The sequence below is a fragment of the Cibotium barometz genome, chromosome 38 (genome assembly GCF_041138505.1).
Source record: "Cibotium barometz isolate CiBa-2024 chromosome 38, ASM4113850v1, whole genome shotgun sequence".
Lineage (NCBI taxonomy): Eukaryota > Viridiplantae > Streptophyta > Polypodiopsida > Cyatheales > Cibotiaceae > Cibotium > Cibotium barometz.
Genome location: NC_141083.1, coordinates 47,955,460 through 47,976,452, shown reverse-complemented (window position 1 = coordinate 47,976,452; position 20,993 = coordinate 47,955,460). Strand labels below are relative to the sequence as shown.

The window sequence follows — 20,993 nt, the reverse complement described above, 5'->3', positions numbered from 1 at the left end:
GATTGAGAGTGGAGTTAATACCTAATGAGCTTATAAACAAGTGACAGCTTACACACACAAGCCAATTTGCAAATCTTAAAATGTACATGAACAGATGCTGTATGAGTAATCTTAGAACCTGCACTTGATTGGAGTACTTGTTAGTGCTTCATTGAAGACACGTTATTGATAAATCACTATATCTTTTGAATCATTCCCCACGTTAAGTGCCTCAATGTGGTAGTACTCACTTGTAGAAGACATTTAATTAATGGGTTCTTGACGATGAAACCGTGATCAATCCTACATACAAGATCTCCTAATATTTCAATGCATCCATATAGCAGTGGAGTACAGTCTATCTTCTATTAACATAAAAAAGATAAAGAGGTGGATAATAGTCCACCATTGCTAAAAATTGAGATGATTTGCTTGCCTTCTAGGGCAACCTTGACTCTCTTGTTGATAATGTGAACCAATCACATTAACATGCCACCACAAGCAGAATGCAGGGCTTCGACGAAGAGTCACCTAGGATTAAGCTTCCATTGTGTGTAACTTACCACTTCTATGTGGTCCATTTACCTGAACAGTCAAAAAAAGGCAGATAATGCATGAATTCTATAATCTGACCATCATGTTGGAAAATTGTTTTTAATTTTATAGAAGAACTTTTTAGAGTTTCTCAGAAAGCAGATCATCACTCTTTTCTAGGGCCTGAAGACTGATAGCCTTGGCATCCTCAGAGAGCTTATGCCTGACATAGCCATAAAACGTGCAACCTAAAAGGGTGACAGAGCACCCAAGTGCATTCAAAAGGGATATAGGATTGCGAAAGATGAGCCAAGATATGATGATAGCCACTGCAACCTGTTTTTAAAAGAAAAAACATAATAATTATGAGTATACACAACAAAATTAGGTATAGATCTAAACTGCCCAAAAATTTAAAAAACTTGAAAAATATATATATATATAATCTGATCTTTGCCTTCATGTTGCCTGCAACATTAAAGGTGACGGCAGTGGTTGTCTTGATGACATAGAAGATGGAAAAGTTGAGACAAAATGCAAATACTCCTGAGCTAAAAATGATCATCCATGGCTTGAAGAGCGACTCCTGTGTGGCCATCCATCCCAAGACACCAGGCCCTTCAAAAATAAGTGCCGGAAAGGCCAGTATCATGGTTGCATACGGAGCCATGTAATACACCGTATTGATGCTGGGGAGAAAAAAACTAGGCAGATTATTAGTAAATCCAAATGTTGACAAAGGTATATGCCCAGAGAGACGGATGTACATTACATACCTATCAAAATTGTATCCATGCAGCAGAGACTCTGCCAGTATTGTCTTGGTTGAGGTGACCATGCACCCAAAGAAGGCTGCAAGGAATCCAAATATGTTGAAGCTTGTCTCTGTGACTGAGGTCAACATAATGCCGCCTACCACGGGCACTAACGATAACCATACGCGTCGATCGAAGCTCTTACCCCAAACAAACCACTGCAAAATCACTGCATTCAACCATCACTCTTCTTAGCACCATTGCAGTCTATAAGAAACTAACCCAGAGTAACAAAGGAGGAAGAAACTACCCTTTGAACAAGAGGAAACACGAGACAACACGTGAACCTGTTGTAGCTGGAGTGAAGGACTTGATTGTCTGCATGAAGGACACAGGAATATAGCGCAGGCTCACGTTGCCAAGAACGATATTGATGCAGAATACAAAGGACATTGGGAAAATGCGACTCCAACGATCTGCAGGATCAACCTCGATCAATTGCTTCAGCTTCAAAACCTTAATGGCAACATAAGCTCCAATTGCTGAGCATATGAAGTGTATTGAAGAGACGGTAAGAGGGTACTTGAAGTCAAGCTTCTGCTTACAGCAAGATCAAAGAGAGACAGCTCATTAGGCCCAAACTGTGACCAAGAACGAACAAATGTGTGTTGTATCAAAACATAAACATGACAATAGTCTTTATAATAATAAACCTGAAATATCCATTTGTTCATCACAATGACAACAACATTGAAACACCACCATTGGAGAACTGCTGCAACTGCACCAATATGTCCCAAGCCATTTGTAGGCTTTTCTTCCATTATGCTTGTAAGAAGTAAATATCTGATGTTCTCTCACATGCCTGCACCAAGTAGCCAATTTTTTAAACATGAAATGCTTGTAATTAAAAAGTATCTGCAGCAAAAGGTTTCCCCGAAAAGATCCAAGTGGTCAAGAGTGCCTAGAGTTTTGGAGGCAAGATGTTGTAACATGTTACATGGTACGATCATTAACGCAACTTTTATCTTTATTCGCAGGAGTTAAGGCTGAAGAGAGAGAGAATGCACAGACGACACCAGATTGGGTCCCAATCTACCCACTTAGGGCCCCCTCCCGCAAGCAGGAGTATTTGCTTTATTACTTTGGAGAACTTTTGTTACAATGCAAAAAAACTTATTGAGAATTTTTTGTTTTTCAAGCCGGGGTAAGAGACGAGCGGACTTGTTCTGAGACTCGAACAAAGAAACACTTTTGTCATTAGCTTCGAACTTACTGAGAATGATGATGGAGAATGCCGAACGCAAGGAGATGTAGACCAAACGTCTGCTGAACCATCAAATGGGTTGAAGACAACTTTGAAGCCACTTCCAAGAGCCTCATGCATACCTAGATCTGTTGAGGGAGATGCACTACCGAAGGCTGAATGCTGAAGCAAGCTTTGGGTTGCCTTGGGACTGAAGCACTAAGGTGCTTGGCTGAGAATATGAACCGGCCAACAATGGTCAAACACTGTGTACTCCTGGTTCCCATAGCTGTTGAAAGAGAACCTACGAAGTCCATGTTAATGTCCTGAAAAGGTCCCCCGGGAATAGACAAAGGTTGTAGCCACCTGGCCTTCTAAGTGTGGAACCTTCACTTTTTGACAGATTTGACAAGCCTGGACATACTTGTAGAGACATCTCTTCTCATCTTTGGCCAATAGAATAAACGCTTTAACTTCTCCAAGGTACTGTTGATACCTTGATGACTCCCAACATGAGAATCATGGGCATCATGAAGAAGTACCTTTCTTTTCTCCCTTAGTATGCATAGCTAGTTTTGGTAGAATAACAAGCCATCGAGGACTATATAATGACACGATTCTGAATTGAGGGCGAAAATGTAGGGAGACCTAAATTTTACCCAATCCGCGTACTATGCCTTCATGCTATCCAAATCTTTTCCTTGAAATTCTAGCATAGTCGACCCCTACAAAGTCTAAATGGTTGACTTACAACAAAGAGCTTCGACAACAAGGTTATCTTGCCAGGGACGTATTCAATCATATGTCCTAATTGTTGCCCTTCCGTAAAGGAAAGGTTTCCAATGCTTGAGAGCTGTGATCACCCCTAAAAGCTCTTTATCATACACCGAATAATTCTTCTCAGAGTCATTCCGCTTGCGGCTGTAATAAGACTTTAGTCTGCCTTCTTGCTATAACACAATGCCAATGCCAATGCCAAGGTTGCTAACGTCAGTGTAACCTCGAATGGGTCATCCCATGATACCAACTTGAGGAGTGGTGCTTTCGAGGCTTCTTTATGTAATGCATAAAAGGCCTCAAGCGCTTTGCCCGTAAGAGAGACTTTTTGGTGATGCATCTTCACGTCCTTCAGCAGATTTGTAAGAGGTGCTACAAACCTTGTCAACGTCCAGGTGATAATGTTGCGTATATTGGAGTCTCAGTGTGTACCCCCGTGTGTTTGTGTGTGAACAATCCCTAAAAAGGCTATTGTTCTTTTATGTGTGTGACTACTCACTTATGTGAGTTAGTGTGTGAACCCACTCTTAGAGTGGAATAATATCTAGATATTATATACATGTTTGACATAAGCTATGATGTCACTCAAAGGAGCCTCTAAGGCTATAAAAGCATTGTACTTGCTGAAGCTTTCAACCATGACGTCATCAATCACATTGAGTCGTGCAAACATCTCTCTCGAGTATTGTATCTTTCTTTCTACTAGATACCGAGAATCATGTCACACCTCAAAAGTGGTGAAACAATGAAATCTCGCTTGAATGTGGCCTTTTGAACTTAAACCGTTGAGCTTTATGAGTGTGCGGAGACCAGGTGTGAACCTATCCACGACTAGATTATGAGACACTAATGTACAACTCATCTTTGCAGCCAACTCCGAAGAGATGGCATCCTCAAAGCTGCCTATGTCATTGTTGTGCCATAAGCGTGGATGAGAGCTTTCGTCTACCCTTTAGCCTCGCCCTCCTACTTATCATCAAATACCACTGGGGTACTAGATTCAAAGAATGTAATAGTTGTACGGCATTCGTGTTTGAAGTTGGAGGTGTCACGTGCATCCCGCACTAGGATGCCACGTGGACATATCTATACAACAGGTGCAGGACCTAGAGTGGTTACTAGCACCTTGTGAGCCTTAGTCCAAGACAAGTCAGCCAAGGATTACTCTAAGCGTCTAGGGTTAGGTGTACAAGTCTCATACATGGTCATGGTCAAGTGTGCATGTCCCACACATGGAGCAATGCCAGTCCGTATTGTGAGTCACCCTTTGGAATGATGTAGAGGTGTATCGGGCTTTGCATGGGGTAAAGTGTTAGGAATAGGAGCTTGTTGCATACATACACTTGTATGTGGGCAGGTAGACAAAGGGGTGGCCCATAGCCATTAAGGCTTCAAAGCCTTGCCTACAAGGTGGGCAGCCTTTGTGGGCCACCCTAGGGGCCAAGAGGCCCCCATGCCCAAGCAACCAGCCTAGGAGGGCTGGGCAACCAGGCGGCAGCCTGTTGGGGGGCATCTCCAGCCAGTCGGCCAGCTCATGGGGTCTAGTGCCATGGTCGGCCAGCCCGCCAGCCCATGGGAACGGCCAGACCCCAATCGCCTAGCAAACAGGCAATCAAGGGGAGTTTGAAGCAAAGGTGAACTTGAAGGTCAAGAATAGGTCATCTTCAGGCTGCAGATTCCAGCCAACGAAGATCTCCAAGAAGTCAATCTTTTTCATCATTCAATAAAGCAAATACACAAGTCCTTGGTGGGGGCCGTTCAAAGGGTATTTGGGACCCAATCGAGTGCACTTGTCTTTGCTCTCTCTCTCTCTCTCTCTCTCTCTCTCTCTCTCTCTCTCTCTCTCTCCATCCACATCCCCACCCCCCTTATATTGTTTGTATATGGGCTCCACCAATCCATGATGATTCACAGTTGTATCCAGACACATGCACACTTTTTCTTTTGTTTCTTTTCTTCCGATGACCGGAAGAACACAGTTGTATTATTTTTTGTCTCATAGGCCGACTTTGGCCTCTCGTAGACGTTAATATATCTTTCTTTCTTTCTTTATTTCTCTCTCCACTACTTTGTGCAATCGTCAAGAACCCCACTATCTTGAGCGTCTCAAGAATGAGTATCGGGGATTACACCAAAACGCACAGCCAATCCTCCAGTTTGCCAATAAAGTCACTCGCATGGCTTTACAGTTGCAAAAATTATTAGAGGCAAAAGAAGTCAATTCTTGTACGGTTTAGACACGCAAATCCAACGGGATGTGCGTATACACACTTTTGATCGAGCACTTTCGCTTGTGCAAAGTGCCGAGATGAAATGTAATGGTGGAAAACCAAAGACCTCCCAGCCCGGAGTGACCAAGGCAGCAGCTGCCAATGGCAAGGGCCAAAACTAGACCCAATCAAGGTCAACCCCAAGAGCCTTCGACTCCAAGAACTCAAACAATGCACCTCACCTTACTCCAGACCAGAAGGCTCACGACGGCAGGACAAGTGGTAAGTGATAACGTTGCACTATGCGGAAGCAAAACAAAGGAGAAAGGGAGAGTGGCAAAGAGAGAGAGACATCAGACAATGGACATCATATTATGTAGCAATAGGCTTTACAATGGCAAGACCAACCAATAGAAGGTATAGAGCATATGTGCATGTGAATGAATAAATTGGATTACAAGTGATGAAGGGAAGAGCCTTTTATATAGTGAGAAGTGAAGCTGGCCGACTGCCCTCACAGAGCTGGCCGACTGCAGCAAAAATAGCCACGACTAGACAAATATGAGAAAATACACGTGCGTCCAAATAAAAGGTCCAGATCCCAAAACATTGAGATGCACAAATTCTAATACCCCCTCTGCAGCTCATAGTGTGCAAAAGTCGAAAGAAGAAAATTGATAAAAAGATGCGACCATGGGCACCCCAATACCGGCCAGATATTGAATGCACCGCAGAAGATGCACCTGCAAACCTATCTCTTCAAAACAAAATGCCACCCTGAACAACAAAGAAATCTACTTGGCTCCTGATTCCCACACCACCGTACAATGAACTCCATTCACCTCAATAGTCAATGGTGAACACATTACATCCTAGAAAACCTCGAACAATGAACTTAGAACTCATCCAGTCCATAATCTCTGCTACACCAAGCAATATACGTGGAACACATCCAATCCATAGCTCCAAAAAATGAACTTGTCTCACCAGATATTTTTCATGCTTGGAACTGCAACTCACGATTCCCATGCACCAGAAATGGAGCTGCTAACAGCTCCACAAGCCTCGTCTGGCTAGAAGCACATGGGGAAAAACTATCTGTATAACTATAGAAGCTGATCATCCAAGTCCTCCCTGGCTTGTGCAACCTTGGTGACACTAGAAGTATCAGAGTCATAATCTTGTATATGATCATTGCCCGTCTTTGAAAACTTGGCCATGGCTTGGGCTGTACCTTTGGTCTTGCAATCCTTAGCCAAATGAGCCTACTTTGCACAAGAGTAGCAGTGACACTGTCCTGCCTATTGCACTGTAGCAAGTACCTGATCCTGTCCACTAGGAGGGAACCTTACCTGCTCTTGAGAAACAAGGATAGATGCCTCCTCCAAGAGGGAACCCATATCCACGGCAATAGCACACCTTTGCAAGCAAGCCTTTGCGCCACTCATGATCTCAGCACTCCACAATCTCCAACACTTCTCCAACGGAACGAGGTACAAGGATCAAGCAGCCCCCTCTTAAAACTAAGAGAGAAAGGGGCTGGACAGTAGCAAACAGACCACCAAAACTTGCTGGAAAACACCCACAACATAGGTAGAACCATTGAAGAAGAGGTAGGCTGAAGATGCCACAAGTCTGTAGCGCTGTGCACGCGATGAAGAGGACCACCAACTGCTGTCTAGGGCTGAAAATGCAGCCCACACACCACCAGCAACCAATCACTGATAGAAAAGGAAGCAGAGGAGAAGAAAAAAAAATCAGGTACCAAGCAAAAATTCAGCCGCCCGCTGAAAAAACACAGCCACCAAGGAAAACAAAGCCTCTTGATGAAAATGCAGCCTTCTTAGAGAAAATGCAGCACCAAGATGGAAAACGCAGGTACCTCTCTACTCCAGAAAAAAATGCAAACCTTCTTGCAGGAGGGGAGGATCGCCGTGTTGAAGCCAGTACCTAAGCGATTGATACCATGATAAAGTTGCACAATGCAGAAGCAAAACAAGGAGAGAGGGAGTGTCACGTGCATCCCGCACTTGGATGCCACGTAGACATTCTGTACAGAAGGTGCAGGACCTGGGATGGTGAACTGGTCCCATGTGAGCCCAGTCCGGGACGAGTCAGCCAGGGATCCATCTCAGTCGTCCGAGGTCAGGTGTGCATTGTCCTGCACATGAGTCCAAGGTCAGGTGTGCAATGTCCTGCACAAGAAGCAGTGCCAGTCCGCGCTGTGAGTCTCCCTCTGGAATGATGTCAGATGTGCTGAGTATCTGGTTTCCAACTGGATGCCAGGCCTCTGTAGGCATGTAGGTTGCATGTAGAGATGGGGCCAGCCCATAGGGCTACCCCAGTGTAGGTGTTTGCATTGGCATAATTAGTATGGGCATGGGGGAGGCATAGAACCACCCCCAAGGGGCCAGGAGGGCCCAAGACTATGCCCACCAGCCAAGGCAAGGGCTGGAGGGGCAGTCGGCCAGCTCCAGACCCTCTGGACAGGCAGCCGACAGAGGGTATAAGCCCTGGACAGAAGGCGGCCAGGTGTGGGGGGCAGTCCCACACCTCTGCGTTGAATGCCCAGCAGCCAGGAGGCTGTCCAGGGGTCATGCGCAGGCTGGACAGGCTCCAAACAGGTGTGAAAAACACTTTATTAAAGTGTGAACACATTTAATTACAAGACTCAGTCGTGGGTCTGCAGTAAACCAGCCGACTGCATGTTTTGGGAAGTATAAAAGCCCAGCCCATAGTTTCATTAGAAGCATCTCATAATTCACCAAGAGCTCCAAGCAACCAAGGGCCAGGACAGCCAAGAACAGTGCTAAAGCTAAGGGGTGAAGGACTGAAGGTCAAGGGCAGGTTTTCCAGCCAAGAAAAGGTCAAGTACTCTTGTATTTGTTTCAGATTCACATCATTCTAATAAAGCAAATACACCATCCGTGGTGGGGGCCCTACAGAGGGTAATTGGGACCCAATACTGTGTCCTTCTCCATCTCCCCCTTCTCTCTCTATTTTCTGCACATTGTCTTACAGTTTGTGCGTTAATTCCGTCGCGAAAAGAGTGCTGTTTTCTGAGTTTTGAAGTACCGATCCTTCTCCGAAGCTTCCGCATATTACAGTGGTATCAGAGCCTACTTCAAGGACGAAGAGTCAGCAAAGAAAACCAGAAAATTTTTTCGCTCGTGTGGTTGGTTTTTAGACGCCGGTGGACTACCCTTTTCGGAGTGACTCCTGTCCCTCGAAGGACGGTTGGTTTTTAGCCTCCGGAAGCCTCCGGAAGTCTCCCACACAGATAGTGGATGGTCAGATTGCGTTCCGGAAAGGAACTGCATATTCCCGCTATGGCGAGCTTTGGCGACGAGAGAGAACCAGAACCATGGGACCAGAGTGCACCAGGCAGCCCAGCTCGGGCACCCGGCTTGAGTGTACAAGACATGTTCCAGCAGATGATGCGAGCAATCGCAGACCAGACAACCAAGTTGGACGAGCAGAAGGCGCGGATTTTGGCTCTGGAGGAGCGTTCTCGCTCTCCAGCGTCGCGTTTTCCATCTCCTCCTCCCTCTCCTTCCATACCCCAGATACCAGATCCTCGTCACAGGGACCCTCTCGAGGGGTCACAGCCGCAGTCAAGCTCCTTGCTTGAGAGGCAGATACGGGCATTGGAGATTCGACAACGAGAAGACGAAGCCATGCGACGAGTGGAACACGAGCGTTACCTCCGAGCTTTGGACGCCAGATTGACACCGGCGGCGCCCTCGAATCATTTTCCCGAGAAAATGAACTTCAATAAGTATAATGGTAAACTCGATCCCACTACTCTGTATTCATGGTTACATCAATTTGAAGCTTACTTTGCCGCAGTTAGGAAATCAGATATTGACAAAGTGATCTTAGCCAGTTGGTATTTGGAAGGTGAGGCCATTCCTTGGTGGACTCAGTGGGCTCATGCCCACACCAGATCAGGTATGGCAGCTTATGGGTGGGACGAGTTCGTCCGTGACCTTAAGCAGCGGTTTTTACCGCCCCACTACCTTGAGCGACTCGAAGACGAGTTCAGGGGAGCGCGTCAGAACGCGCAACCAGTCCTTCAGTTTGCCAATAGAATTTCGACCTTGTGTCTACAATTAGGCTTATCTGATGCGGACAAGAAAGGGCAGTTTTTGTATGGCCTGGACACGCAAATCCAATGGGAGGTGCGTATGTTTAGACCAGCCACCTTTGAGGACGCACTCTCGCTTGCGCAGAGTGCAGAAATGAAACACAATGGTGGCAAGCCCAAGACTTCCCAGCCGGCTTCTCCCAAGGCTAACACCTCGGGGGGCAAAAGCCAGAACCAGACGGGGTCTTCCCCAGGACAGAGCCCGGGAGCCTCTGGCTCCAAGAACTCGAACAATGCGTCTAAGCTTACTCCAGACCAGAAAGCGGAGGCAGGCAAGACAGGTGGCAAGTTGAGTGCTGAGGAGCTTGCTCAGTACAGGAAGGAGGGTAGATGTTACTTTTGTCACACAAAAGGACATACTTCTCGGGATTGTCCGAAGAAGCCTCCAAAGCCCGCCGCCGCCTCCACAGCTTCCGTGGTGAGCACAGCTCCCACACAGACCCCAGCGGCGACCCCTAGTTCTTCAAACCCCGGTGCTTCAGTTGGAGCAATTATTAGCCGGGAGCTCGAAGATAAGCAGAAGGGCGCCCATGACCAGGAGTATGAGCGCAACGAATTGCTCAAGTCCTTTGGCTACATAGGTGGCCAGAGAGTCGTTGTCTTGTTTGACAGCGGCAGCACGGAGGATGTGATCACGGAAGAGGCCGCTAGGCGTGCCCGTTTCGAGCTCACTCCGGTGGACAAACAAGTTGAGGGTTTTAGCACAGGTATGACTACGAGCGTCAAGTATGAAGCTCTAGGTGCTAAATTAGTCATTCAGGGCATAGAGTTTGTGCGTGATTTTATGGTTGCCCCTCTTGTAGGAGCAGACATAATTTTGGGGATCCAGTGGTTTCACAAGTTTCTCCCTGATGTCAAGTGGGACAAGCACACGTTCCAGATTGATCGGAATGTGTCAAACACCCCTGTGACCATTAAGTGTGAGCCGGGTATTCCAAACTTTCCGCTCATAAGCCACTTGCAGGCTAAGCGAGCAGTCAGGAAAGGCGCACAGTGTGCGATGATTTACGTCCAGACAGCCCAGACGGTGGCCAGTGCTTCCGAGAAGTACTCGGTTCTCCATGAAAAGTTCCAGAAGATTTTTCTTCGGGACAGTCTCCCTCCCCAGCTTCCCCCGTCCAGACCGGAGGATCACAAGATTGACCTCCTCCCAGGCTCGGAACCCCCGAGCAAGTTTCCGTATCGCCTTTCTAAGGCAATGGAATCGGAGTTGGACCGCCAACTCCAAGAATTGTTGCAAGCTGGCTTCATCCGCCCCAGCGTGTCGCCGTTTGCAGCACCGATCTTATTTGTCAAGAAGAAAGATGGGTCTTCTCGGTTGTGTGTCGATTATCGTGCACTCAACAAGCTGACTATCAAGAGCCGATTCCCGATGCCTCGAATTGACTATATTCTCGAGAGGCTGAATGGAGCTAAGGTGTTCTCTAAATTGGATTTAAAGAGTGGGTACCACCAGGTTCGGATTGTTGAGGGGGACATCCCCAAGACAGCTTTCCGTACAGAACGGGCCCACTATGAATTTGTGGTCATGCCATTTGGTTTGACGAACGCCCCAGCTACATTTAACCGCATGATGATGCGTGTTTTTCGGGAGTTGATTGGAGTGTGTGTGTTCATATTTTTGGACGACATACTCATATTTTCAGCTACAGTTGAGCAGCATGACATTGATGTGGAGAAAGTCCTTAAGTTGCTGGAAAGCAACGAGCTCTATATCAATGAAAAGAAGTCAGAATTTTATCTGTTCCAGGTACATTACTTGGGATATATAATCAGTGCCGAAGGCATTCGACTTGATCAGGCTAAAGTGGCCGAGATTGTTAACTGGGAAGTACCTCAGACTGCTTATGACATTAGATCATTCGTGGGTATATGCCAGGCATATTCCACCCACATTGACAAGTTTTCTGATCTCTCGGCAGACCTCACCGATCTGCTAAAGGGAGTGAAAACAAGGAGGCAAAAGATTCGAATGACTCCACGAGCGTTGGAGGCATTCCAGAACCTCAAGGTGGCTTTGTCTGAAGCGCCTTGTTTAGCCCTTGCCTCGTGGGACGAACCATTTCAGGTGATCACCGATGCGAGTAACATCGCAATTGGAGGTGTATTGCAACAGAATGGTCATCCAGTAGCTTACATGTCTCGTAAGTTACTGCCCGCCGAAAAGAATTACTCAGTCTACGATCGTGAACTCCTAGCAGTCATTCAGGCCTTGAAACATTGGAAACATTTTCTGTATGGCCGTGACTTCGAGGTTCGCACTGACCATCAGGCATTGCGCTGGATTCAGACAATGCCAAGTGCACAGTGGAGTGATCGACAGCACCGCTGGAGTCAGATATTCCAGCAGTTTGGTGGCATGATTGAGTACCTTCCAGGAAAGGCCAATCCAGTGGCCGATGCTTTGAGCAGGAAGGGACAAGTAGCTGCGATTCAGACCACTAGACTAGACCTTGTTGGTACTGGACTAGAAGCCATGAAGCACACGTACGCGGATTCCGAGGAATTCGGTACACAGTGGGAACAGGCATTGGATGCCACAGGACCATGCCATTTTCTGATACGCGATGGTTGGCTTTACTACAAAGGCCGACTGTGTGTCATGAAAACATTCCGGGCAGCTCTTCTCCATGATGCCCATGACGCCATTACAGGTGGTCATAGGGGCATGAATTCGACTCTGGAGAAGTTAGAACGGCAATACTATTGGCCAAAGATGAGGCGTGATGTGTTTACTTATGTACAACGCTGTGACATTTGTCAAAAGGTGAAAGCTCCTCGTGGAAAGAAGATAGGGTTGTTACAGCCTTTGCCAATTCCTGAGGGTCCTTTCCAAGACATTTCGATGGACTTTGTCACAAATCTGCCTCCCAGTCCGAGTAAGCGTAATACACAGTGTTTGACTATTGTTGACAGGTTCAGCAAATTTGTGATGCTTATTCCTTGCAGGGCCAATGTGACCGCCGAGGATGTTGCCCAGCTTTTCATTCGGCATTGGTACCCGATTGGTGGGATTCCTAGGACCATAGTGTCAGACCGAGATGCCAAGTTTACCAGTCACTTTTGGAGGGCATTGTTTGATAATTTTGGTACTAAGTTGAATTTTTCCAGTGCATTCCACCCACAGACAGATGGCCAGACAGAGATATACAACCAGTTGGCCTTCGATGTGCTGAAGTGTTATGTCCACGATCAGCAAGGTAAGTGGGAATCGTTTTTGCCTTTAGTTCAAGCTGTTCTGAATGACTCTTTTTCTTCAGCTATTGGCAGGACTCCATATGAGGCAGCGTTTGGAAGGCCTTTCCAATCGTTGTTAACCAGGACGTCGTCTTCAGTACCGGAGGCGAACAGAGTGACGGAGTCTTACCAGGAGATCCTAGAGTCCGTTAAAGACAGATTGGCTAAAGCGCAAGAGGCCTACGCTCGACAGGCCAATAAAGACCGAAGGGACATGAAGTTTTCGGAAGGAGATTGGGTATATCTTCGGATTATGAAGCAAAGATTAAAGCAGGTGGGCAAGCGATGCCCAAAGTTGTCTTTCAGGAGCTTCGGACCATTCCCCATCCGGAAAAAGATTAATGAGGTGTCTATGCAGTTAAAGCTACCTCCGAGTTGGACTATGCACGATGTATTTCATGTCAGTTGGTTGAAGCCATATGCAGGTCCACCCCCTTCAGAGGTCAAAGACGAAGCGGAACCAGACATCATTGATGAAGCCGAAGTAATGGTTCCAGAACAGATCCTTCTGCACCGTTTCAAGCATGGCTCAGGCCGAAGACTACGACAGTTCCTCACGAAGTTTCAAGACCGAGGAACTCATGAAGCGGTATGGCTCGACAAAGAATTTTTCGAAGATTATCCGGCTTTATTGACGGATTATTTGGAGGCTATGCAGCTTCCGTCAAGTTAAGCAGAAGGGGATGTCACGTGCATCCCGCACTTGGATGCCACGTAGACATTCTGTACAGAAGGTGCAGGACCTGGGATGGTGAACTGGTCCCATGTGAGCCCAGTCCGGGACGAGTCAGCCAGGGATCCATCTCAGTCGTCCGAGGTCAGGTGTGCATTGTCCTGTACATGAGTCCAAGGTCAGGTGTGCAATGTCCTGCACAAGAAGCAGTGCCAGTCCGCGCTGTGAGTCTCCCTCTGGAATGATGTCAGATGTGCTGAGTATCTGGTTTGCAACTGGATGCCAGGCCTCTGTAGGCATGTAGGTTGCATGTAGAGATGGGGCCAGCCCATAGGGCTACCCCAGTGTAGGTGTTTGCATTGGCATAATTAGTATGGGCATGGGGGAGGCATAGAACCACCCCCAAGGGGCCAGGAGGGCCCAAGACTATGCCCACCAGCCAAGGCAAGGGCTGGAGGGGCAGTCGGCCAGCTCCAGACCCTCTGGACAGGCAGCCGACAGAGGGTATAAGCCCTGGACAGAAGGCGGCCAGGTGTGGGGGGCAGTCCCACACCTCTGCGTTGAATGCCCAGCAGCCAGGAGGCTGTCCAGGGGTCATGCGCAGGCTGGACAGGCTCCAAACAGGTGTGAAAAACACTTTATTAAAGTGTGAACACATTTAATTACAAGACTCAGTCGTGGGTCTTCAGTAAACCAGCCGACTGCATGTTTTGGGAAGTATAAAAGCCCAGCCCATAGTTTCATTAGAAGCATCTCACAATTCACCAAGAGCTCCAAGCATTCAAGGGCCAGGACAGCCAAGGGTTTGCTAAAGCTAAGGGGTGAAGGACTGAAGGTCAAGGGCAGGTTTTCCAGCCAAGAAAAGGTCAAGTACTTTGTATTTGTTCAGTTTTACATCATTCTAATAAAGCAAATACACCATCCGTGGTGGGGGCCCTACAGAGGGTAATTGGGACCCAATACTGTGTCCTTCTCCATCTCCCCCTTCTCTCTCTATTTTCTGCACATCGTCTTTCAGTTTTGTGCGTTAATTCCGTCGCGAAAAGAGTGCTGTTTTTCTGAGTTTTGAAGTACCGATCCTTCTCCGAAGCTTCCGCATATTACAGATGTCACGTGCATCCCGCACTTGGATGCCACGTAGACATTCTGTACAGAAGGTGCAGGACCTGGGATGGTGAACTGGTCCCATGTGAGCCCAGTCCGGGACGAGTCAGCCAGGGATCCATCTCAGTCGTCCGAGGTCAGGTGTGCATTGTCCTGTACATGAGTCCAAGGTCAGGTGTGCAATGTCCTGCACAAGAAGCAGTGCCAGTCCGCGCTGTGAGTCTCCCTCTGGAATGATGTCAGATGTGCTGAGTATCTGGTTTGCAACTGGATGCCAGGCCTCTGTAGGCATGTAGGTTGCATGTAGAGATGGGGCCAGCCCATAGGGCTACCCCAGTGTAGGTGTTTGCATTGGCATAATTAGTATGGGCATGGGGGAGGCATAGAACCACCCCCAAGGGGCCAGGAGGGCCCAAGACTATGCCCACCAGCCAAGGCAAGGGCTGGAGGGGCAGTCGGCCAGCTCCAGACCCTCTGGACAGGCAGCCGACAGAGGGTATAAGCCCTGGACAGAAGGCGGCCAGGTGTGGGGGGCAGTCCCACACCTCTGCGTTGAATGCCCAGCAGCCAGGAGGCTGTCCAGGGGTCATGCGCAGGCTGGACAGGCTCCAAACAGGTGTGAAAAACACTTTATTAAAGTGTGAACACATTTAATTACAAGACTCAGTCGTGGGTCTTCAGTAAACCAGCCGACTGCATGTTTTGGGAAGTATAAAAGCCCAGCCCATAGTTTCATTAGAAGCATCTCATAATTCACCAAGAGCTCCAAGCAACCAAGGGCCAGGACAGCCAAGAACAGTGCTAAAGCTAAGGGGTGAAGGACTGAAGGTCAAGGGCAGGTTTTCCAGCCAAGAAAAGGTCAAGTACTCTTGTATTTGTTTCAGATTCACATCATTCTAATAAAGCAAATACACCATCCGTGGTGGGGGCCCTACAGAGGGTAATTGGGACCCAATACTGTGTCCTTCTCCATCTCCCCCTTCTCTCTCTATTTTCTGCACATTGTCTTACAGTTTGTGCGTTAATTCCGTCGCGAAAAGAGTGCTGTTTTCTGAGTTTTGAAGTACCGATCCTTCTCCGAAGCTTCCGCATATTACAGTGGTATCAGAGCCTACTTCAAGGACGAAGAGTCAGCAAAGAAAACCAGAAAATTTTTTCGCTCGTGTGGTTGGTTTTTAGACGCCGGTGGACTACCCTTTTCGGAGTGACTCCTGTCCCTCGAAGGACGGTTGGTTTTTAGCCTCCGGAAGCCTCCGGAAGTCTCCCACACAGATAGTGGATGGTCAGATTGCGTTCCGGAAAGGAACTGCATATTCCCGCTATGGCGAGCTTTGGCGACGAGAGAGAACCAGAACCATGGGACCAGAGTGCACCAGGCAGCCCAGCTCGGGCACCCGGCTTGAGTGTACAAGACATGTTCCAGCAGATGATGCGAGCAATCGCAGACCAGACAACCAAGTTGGACGAGCAGAAGGCGCGGATTTTGGCTCTGGAGGAGCGTTCTCGCTCTCCAGCGTCGCGTTTTCCATCTCCTCCTCCCTCTCCTTCCATACCCCAGATACCAGATCCTCGTCACAGGGACCCTCTCGAGGGGTCACAGCCGCAGTCAAGCTCCTTGCTTGAGAGGCAGATACGGGCATTGGAGATTCGACAACGAGAAGACGAAGCCATGCGACGAGTGGAACACGAGCGTTACCTCCGAGCTTTGGACGCCAGATTGACACCGGCGGCGCCCTCGAATCATTTTCCCGAGAAAATGAACTTCAGTAAGTATAATGGTAAACTCGATCCCACTACTCTGTATTCATGGTTACATCAATTTGAAGCTTACTTTGCCGCAGTTAGGAAATCAGATATTGACAAAGTGATCTTAGCCAGTTGGTATTTGGAAGGTGAGGCCATTCCTTGGTGGACTCAGTGGGCTCATGCCCACACCAGATCAGGTATGGCAGCTTATGGGTGGGACGAGTTCGTCCGTGACCTTAAGCAGCGGTTTTTACCGCCCCACTACCTTGAGCGACTCGAAGACGAGTTCAGGGGAGCGCGTCAGAACGCGCAACCAGTCCTTCAGTTTGCCAATAGAATTTCGACCTTGTGTCTACAATTAGGCTTATCTGATGCGGACAAGAAAGGGCAGTTTTTGTATGGCCTGGACACGCAAATCCAATGGGAGGTGCGTATGTTTAGACCAGCCACCTTTGAGGACGCACTCTCGCTTGCGCAGAGTGCAGAAATGAAACACAATGGTGGCAAGCCCAAGACTTCCCAGCCGGCTTCTCCCAAGGCTAACACCTCGGGGGGCAAAAGCCAGAACCAGACGGGGTCTTCCCCAGGACAGAGCCCGGGAGCCTCTGGCTCCAAGAACTCGAACAATGCGTCTAAGCTTACTCCAGACCAGAAAGCGGAGGCAGGCAAGACAGGTGGCAAGTTGAGTGCTGAGGAGCTTGCTCAGTACAGGAAGGAGGGTAGATGTTACTTTTGTCACACAAAAGGACATACTTCTCGGGATTGTCCGAAGAAGCCTCCAAAGCCCGCCGCCGCCTCCACAGCTTCCGTGGTGAGCACAGCTCCCACACAGACCCCAGCGGCGACCCCTAGTTCTTCAAACCCCGGTGCTTCAGTTGGAGCAATTATTAGCCGGGAGCTCGAAGATAAGCAGAAGGGCGCCCATGACCAGGAGTATGAGCGCAACGAATTGCTCAAGTCCTTTGGCTACATAGGTGGCCAGAGAGTCGTTGTCTTGTTTGACAGCGGCAGCACGGAGGATGTGATCACGGAAGAGGCCGCTAGGCGTGCCCGTTTCGAGCTCACTCCGGTGGACAAACAAGTTGAGGGTTTTAGCACAGGTATGACTACGAGCGTCAAGTATGAAGCTCTAGGTGCTAAATTAGTCATTCAGGGCATAGAGTTTGTGCGTGATTTTATGGTTGCCCCTCTTGTAGGAGCAGACATAATTTTGGGGATCCAGTGGTTTCACAAGTTTCTCCCTGATGTCAAGTGGGACAAGCACACGTTCCAGATTGATCGGAATGTGTCAAACACCCCTGTGACCATTAAGTGTGAGCCGGGTATTCCAAACTTTCCGCTCATAAGCCACTTGCAGGCTAAGCGAGCAGTCAGGAAAGGCGCACAGTGTGCGATGATTTACGTCCAGACAGCCCAGACGGTGGCCAGTGCTTCCGAGAAGTACTCGGTTCTCCATGAAAAGTTCCAGAAGATTTTTCTTCGGGACAGTCTCCCTCCCCAGCTTCCCCCGTCCAGACCGGAGGATCACAAGATTGACCTCCTCCCAGGCTCGGAACCCCCGAGCAAGTTTCCGTATCGCCTTTCTAAGGCAATGGAATCGGAGTTGGACCGCCAACTCCAAGAATTGTTGCAAGCTGGCTTCATCCGCCCCAGCATGTCGCCGTTTGCAGCACCGATCTTATTTGTCAAGAAGAAAGATGGGTCTTCTCGGTTGTGTGTCGATTATCGTGCACTCAACAAGCTGACTATCAAGAGCCGATTCCCGATGCCTCGAATTGACTATATTCTCGAGAGGCTGAATGGAGCTAAGGTGTTCTCTAAATTGGATTTAAAGAGTGGGTACCACCAGGTTCGGATTGTTGAGGGGGACATCCCCAAGACAGCTTTCCGTACAGAACGGGCCCACTATGAATTTGTGGTCATGCCATTTGGTTTGACGAACGCCCCAGCTACATTTAACCGCATGATGATGCGTGTTTTTCGGGAGTTGATTGGAGTGTGTGTGTTCATATTTTTGGACGACATACTCATATTTTCAGCTACAGTTGAGCAGCATGACATTGATGTGGAGAAAGTCCTTAAGTTGCTGGAAAGCAACGAGCTCTATATCAATGAAAAGAAGTCAGAATTTTATCTGTTCCAGGTACATTACTTGGGATATATAATCAGTGCCGAAGGCATTCGACTTGATCCGGCTAAAGTGGCCGAGATTGTTAACTGGGAAGTACCTCAGACTGCTTATGACATTAGATCATTCGTGGGTATATGCCAGGCATATTCCACCCACATTGACAAGTTTTCTGATCTCTCGGCAGACCTCACCGATCTGCTAAAGGGAGTGAAAACAAGGAGGCAAAAGATTCGAATGACTCCACGAGCGTTGGAGGCATTCCAGAACCTCAAGGTGGCTTTGTCTGAAGCGCCTTGTTTAGCCCTTGCCTCGTGGGACGAACCATTTCAGGTGATCACCGATGCGAGTAACATCGCAATTGGAGGTGTATTGCAACAGAATGGTCATCCAGTAGCTTACATGTCTCGTAAGTTACTGCCCGCCGAAAAGAATTACTCAGTCTACGATCGTGAACTCCTAGCAGTCATTCAGGCCTTGAAACATTGGAAACATTTTCTGTATGGCCGTGACTTCGAGGTTCGCACTGACCATCAGGCATTGCGCTGGATTCAGACAATGCCAAGTGCACAGTGGAGTGATCGACAGCACCGCTGGAGTCAGATATTCCAGCAGTTTGGTGGCATGATTGAGTACCTTCCAGGAAAGGCCAATCCAGTGGCCGATGCTTTGAGCAGGAAGGGACAAGTAGCTGCGATTCAGACCACTAGACTAGACCTTGTTGGTACTGGACTAGAAGCCATGAAGCACACGTACGCGGATTCCGAGGAATTCGGTACACAGTGGGAACAGGCATTGGATGCCACAGGACCATGCCATTTTCTGATACGCGATGGTTGGCTTTACTACAAAGGCCGACTGTGTGTCATGAAAACATTCCGGGCAGCTCTTCTCCATGATGCCCATGACGCCATTACAGGTGGTCATAGGGGCATGAATTCGACTCTGGAGAAGTTAGAACGGCAATACTATTGGCCAAAGATGAGGCGTGATGTGTTTACTTATGTACAACGCTGTGACATTTGTCAAAAGGTGAAAGCTCCTCGTGGAAAGAAGATAGGGTTGTTACAGCCTTTGCCAATTCCTGAGGGTCCTTTCCAAGACATTTCGATGGACTTTGTCACAAATCTGCCTCCCAGTCCGAGTAAGCGTAATACACAGTGTTTGACTATTGTTGACAGGTTCAGCAAATTTGTGATGCTTATTCCTTGCAGGGCCAATGTGACCGCCGAGGATGTTGCCCAGCTTTTCATTCGGCATTGGTACCCGATTGGTGGGATTCCTAGGACCATAGTGTCAGACCGAGATGCCAAGTTTACCAGTCACTTTTGGAGGGCATTGTTTGATAATTTTGGTACTAAGTTGAATTTTTCCAGTGCATTCCACCCACAGACAGATGGCCAGACAGAGATATACAACCAGTTGGCCTTCGATGTGCTGAAGTGTTATGTCCACGATCAGCAAGGTAAGTGGGAATCGTTTTTGCCTTTAGTTCAAGCTGTTCTGAATGACTCTTTTTCTTCAGCTATTGGCAGGACTCCATATGAGGCAGCGTTTGGAAGGCCTTTCCAATCGTTGTTAACCAGGACGTCGTCTTCAGTACCGGAGGCGAACAGAGTGACGGAGTCTTACCAGGAGATCCTAGAGTCCGTTAAAGACAGATTGGCTAAAGCGCAAGAGGCCTACGCTCGACAGGCCAATAAAGACCGAAGGGACATGAAGTTTTCGGAAGGAGATTGGGTATATCTTCGGATTATGAAGCAAAGATTAAAGCAGGTGGGCAAGCGATGCCCAAAGTTGTCTTTCAGGAGCTTCGGACCATTCCCCATCCGGAAAAAGATTAATGAGGTGTCTATGCAGTTAAAGCTACCTCCGAGTTGGACTATGCACGATGTATTTCATGTCAGTTGGTTGAAGCCATATGCAGGTCCACCCCCTTCAGAGGTCAAAGACGAAGCGGAACCAGACATCATTGATGAAGCCGAAGTAATGGTTCCAGAACAGATCCTTCTGCACCGTTTCAAGCATGGCTCAGGCCGAAGACTACGACAGTTCCTCACGAAGTTTCAAGACCGAGGAACTCATGAAGCGGTATGGCTCGACAAAGAATTTTTCGAAGATTATCCGGCTTTATTGACGGATTATTTGGAGGCTATGCAGCTTCCGTCAAGTTAAGCAGAAGGGGATGTCACGTGCATCCCGCACTTGGATGCCACGTAGACATTCTGTACAGAAGGTGCAGGACCTGGGATGGTGAACTGGTCCCATGTGAGCCCAGTCCGGGACGAGTCAGCCAGGGATCCATCTCAGTCGTCCGAGGTCAGGTGTGCATTGTCCTGTACATGAGTCCAAGGTCAGGTGTGCAATGTCCTGCACAAGAAGCAGTGCCAGTCCGCGCTGTGAGTCTCCCTCTGGAATGATGTCAGATGTGCTGAGTATCTGGTTTGCAACTGGATG

The 20,993-nt window shown here is 48.2% G+C and overlaps 1 protein-coding gene across 8 annotated transcripts in view; it reads right to left on the bottom strand.

Moving 5' to 3' along the window:
• Positions 1-322: 322 nt before the first annotated feature.
• LOC147616815 (UDP-galactose transporter 1-like) overlaps positions 323-20,993 on the bottom strand; it is a 58,819-nt gene continuing 38,148 nt past the window's right edge. For 7 of the 8 annotated variants that reach the window (XM_086777868.1, XM_086777864.1, XM_086777863.1 and 4 more), the window contains 5 exons: positions 1,982-2,133; positions 1,616-1,865; positions 1,290-1,497; positions 971-1,202; positions 323-849 (listed from right to left, as the gene is read on the bottom strand). In XM_086777868.1, coding sequence (XP_086633994.1) covers positions 655-849; positions 971-1,202; positions 1,290-1,497; positions 1,616-1,865; positions 1,982-2,092 — 996 coding nt within the window. In that variant the 5' untranslated portion in view covers positions 2,093-2,133 and the 3' untranslated portion in view covers positions 323-654. The remainder of the gene's footprint in view (positions 850-970; positions 1,203-1,289; positions 1,498-1,615; positions 1,866-1,981; positions 2,134-20,993) is intronic. The other variant, XM_086777870.1, reaches the window with a different exon arrangement.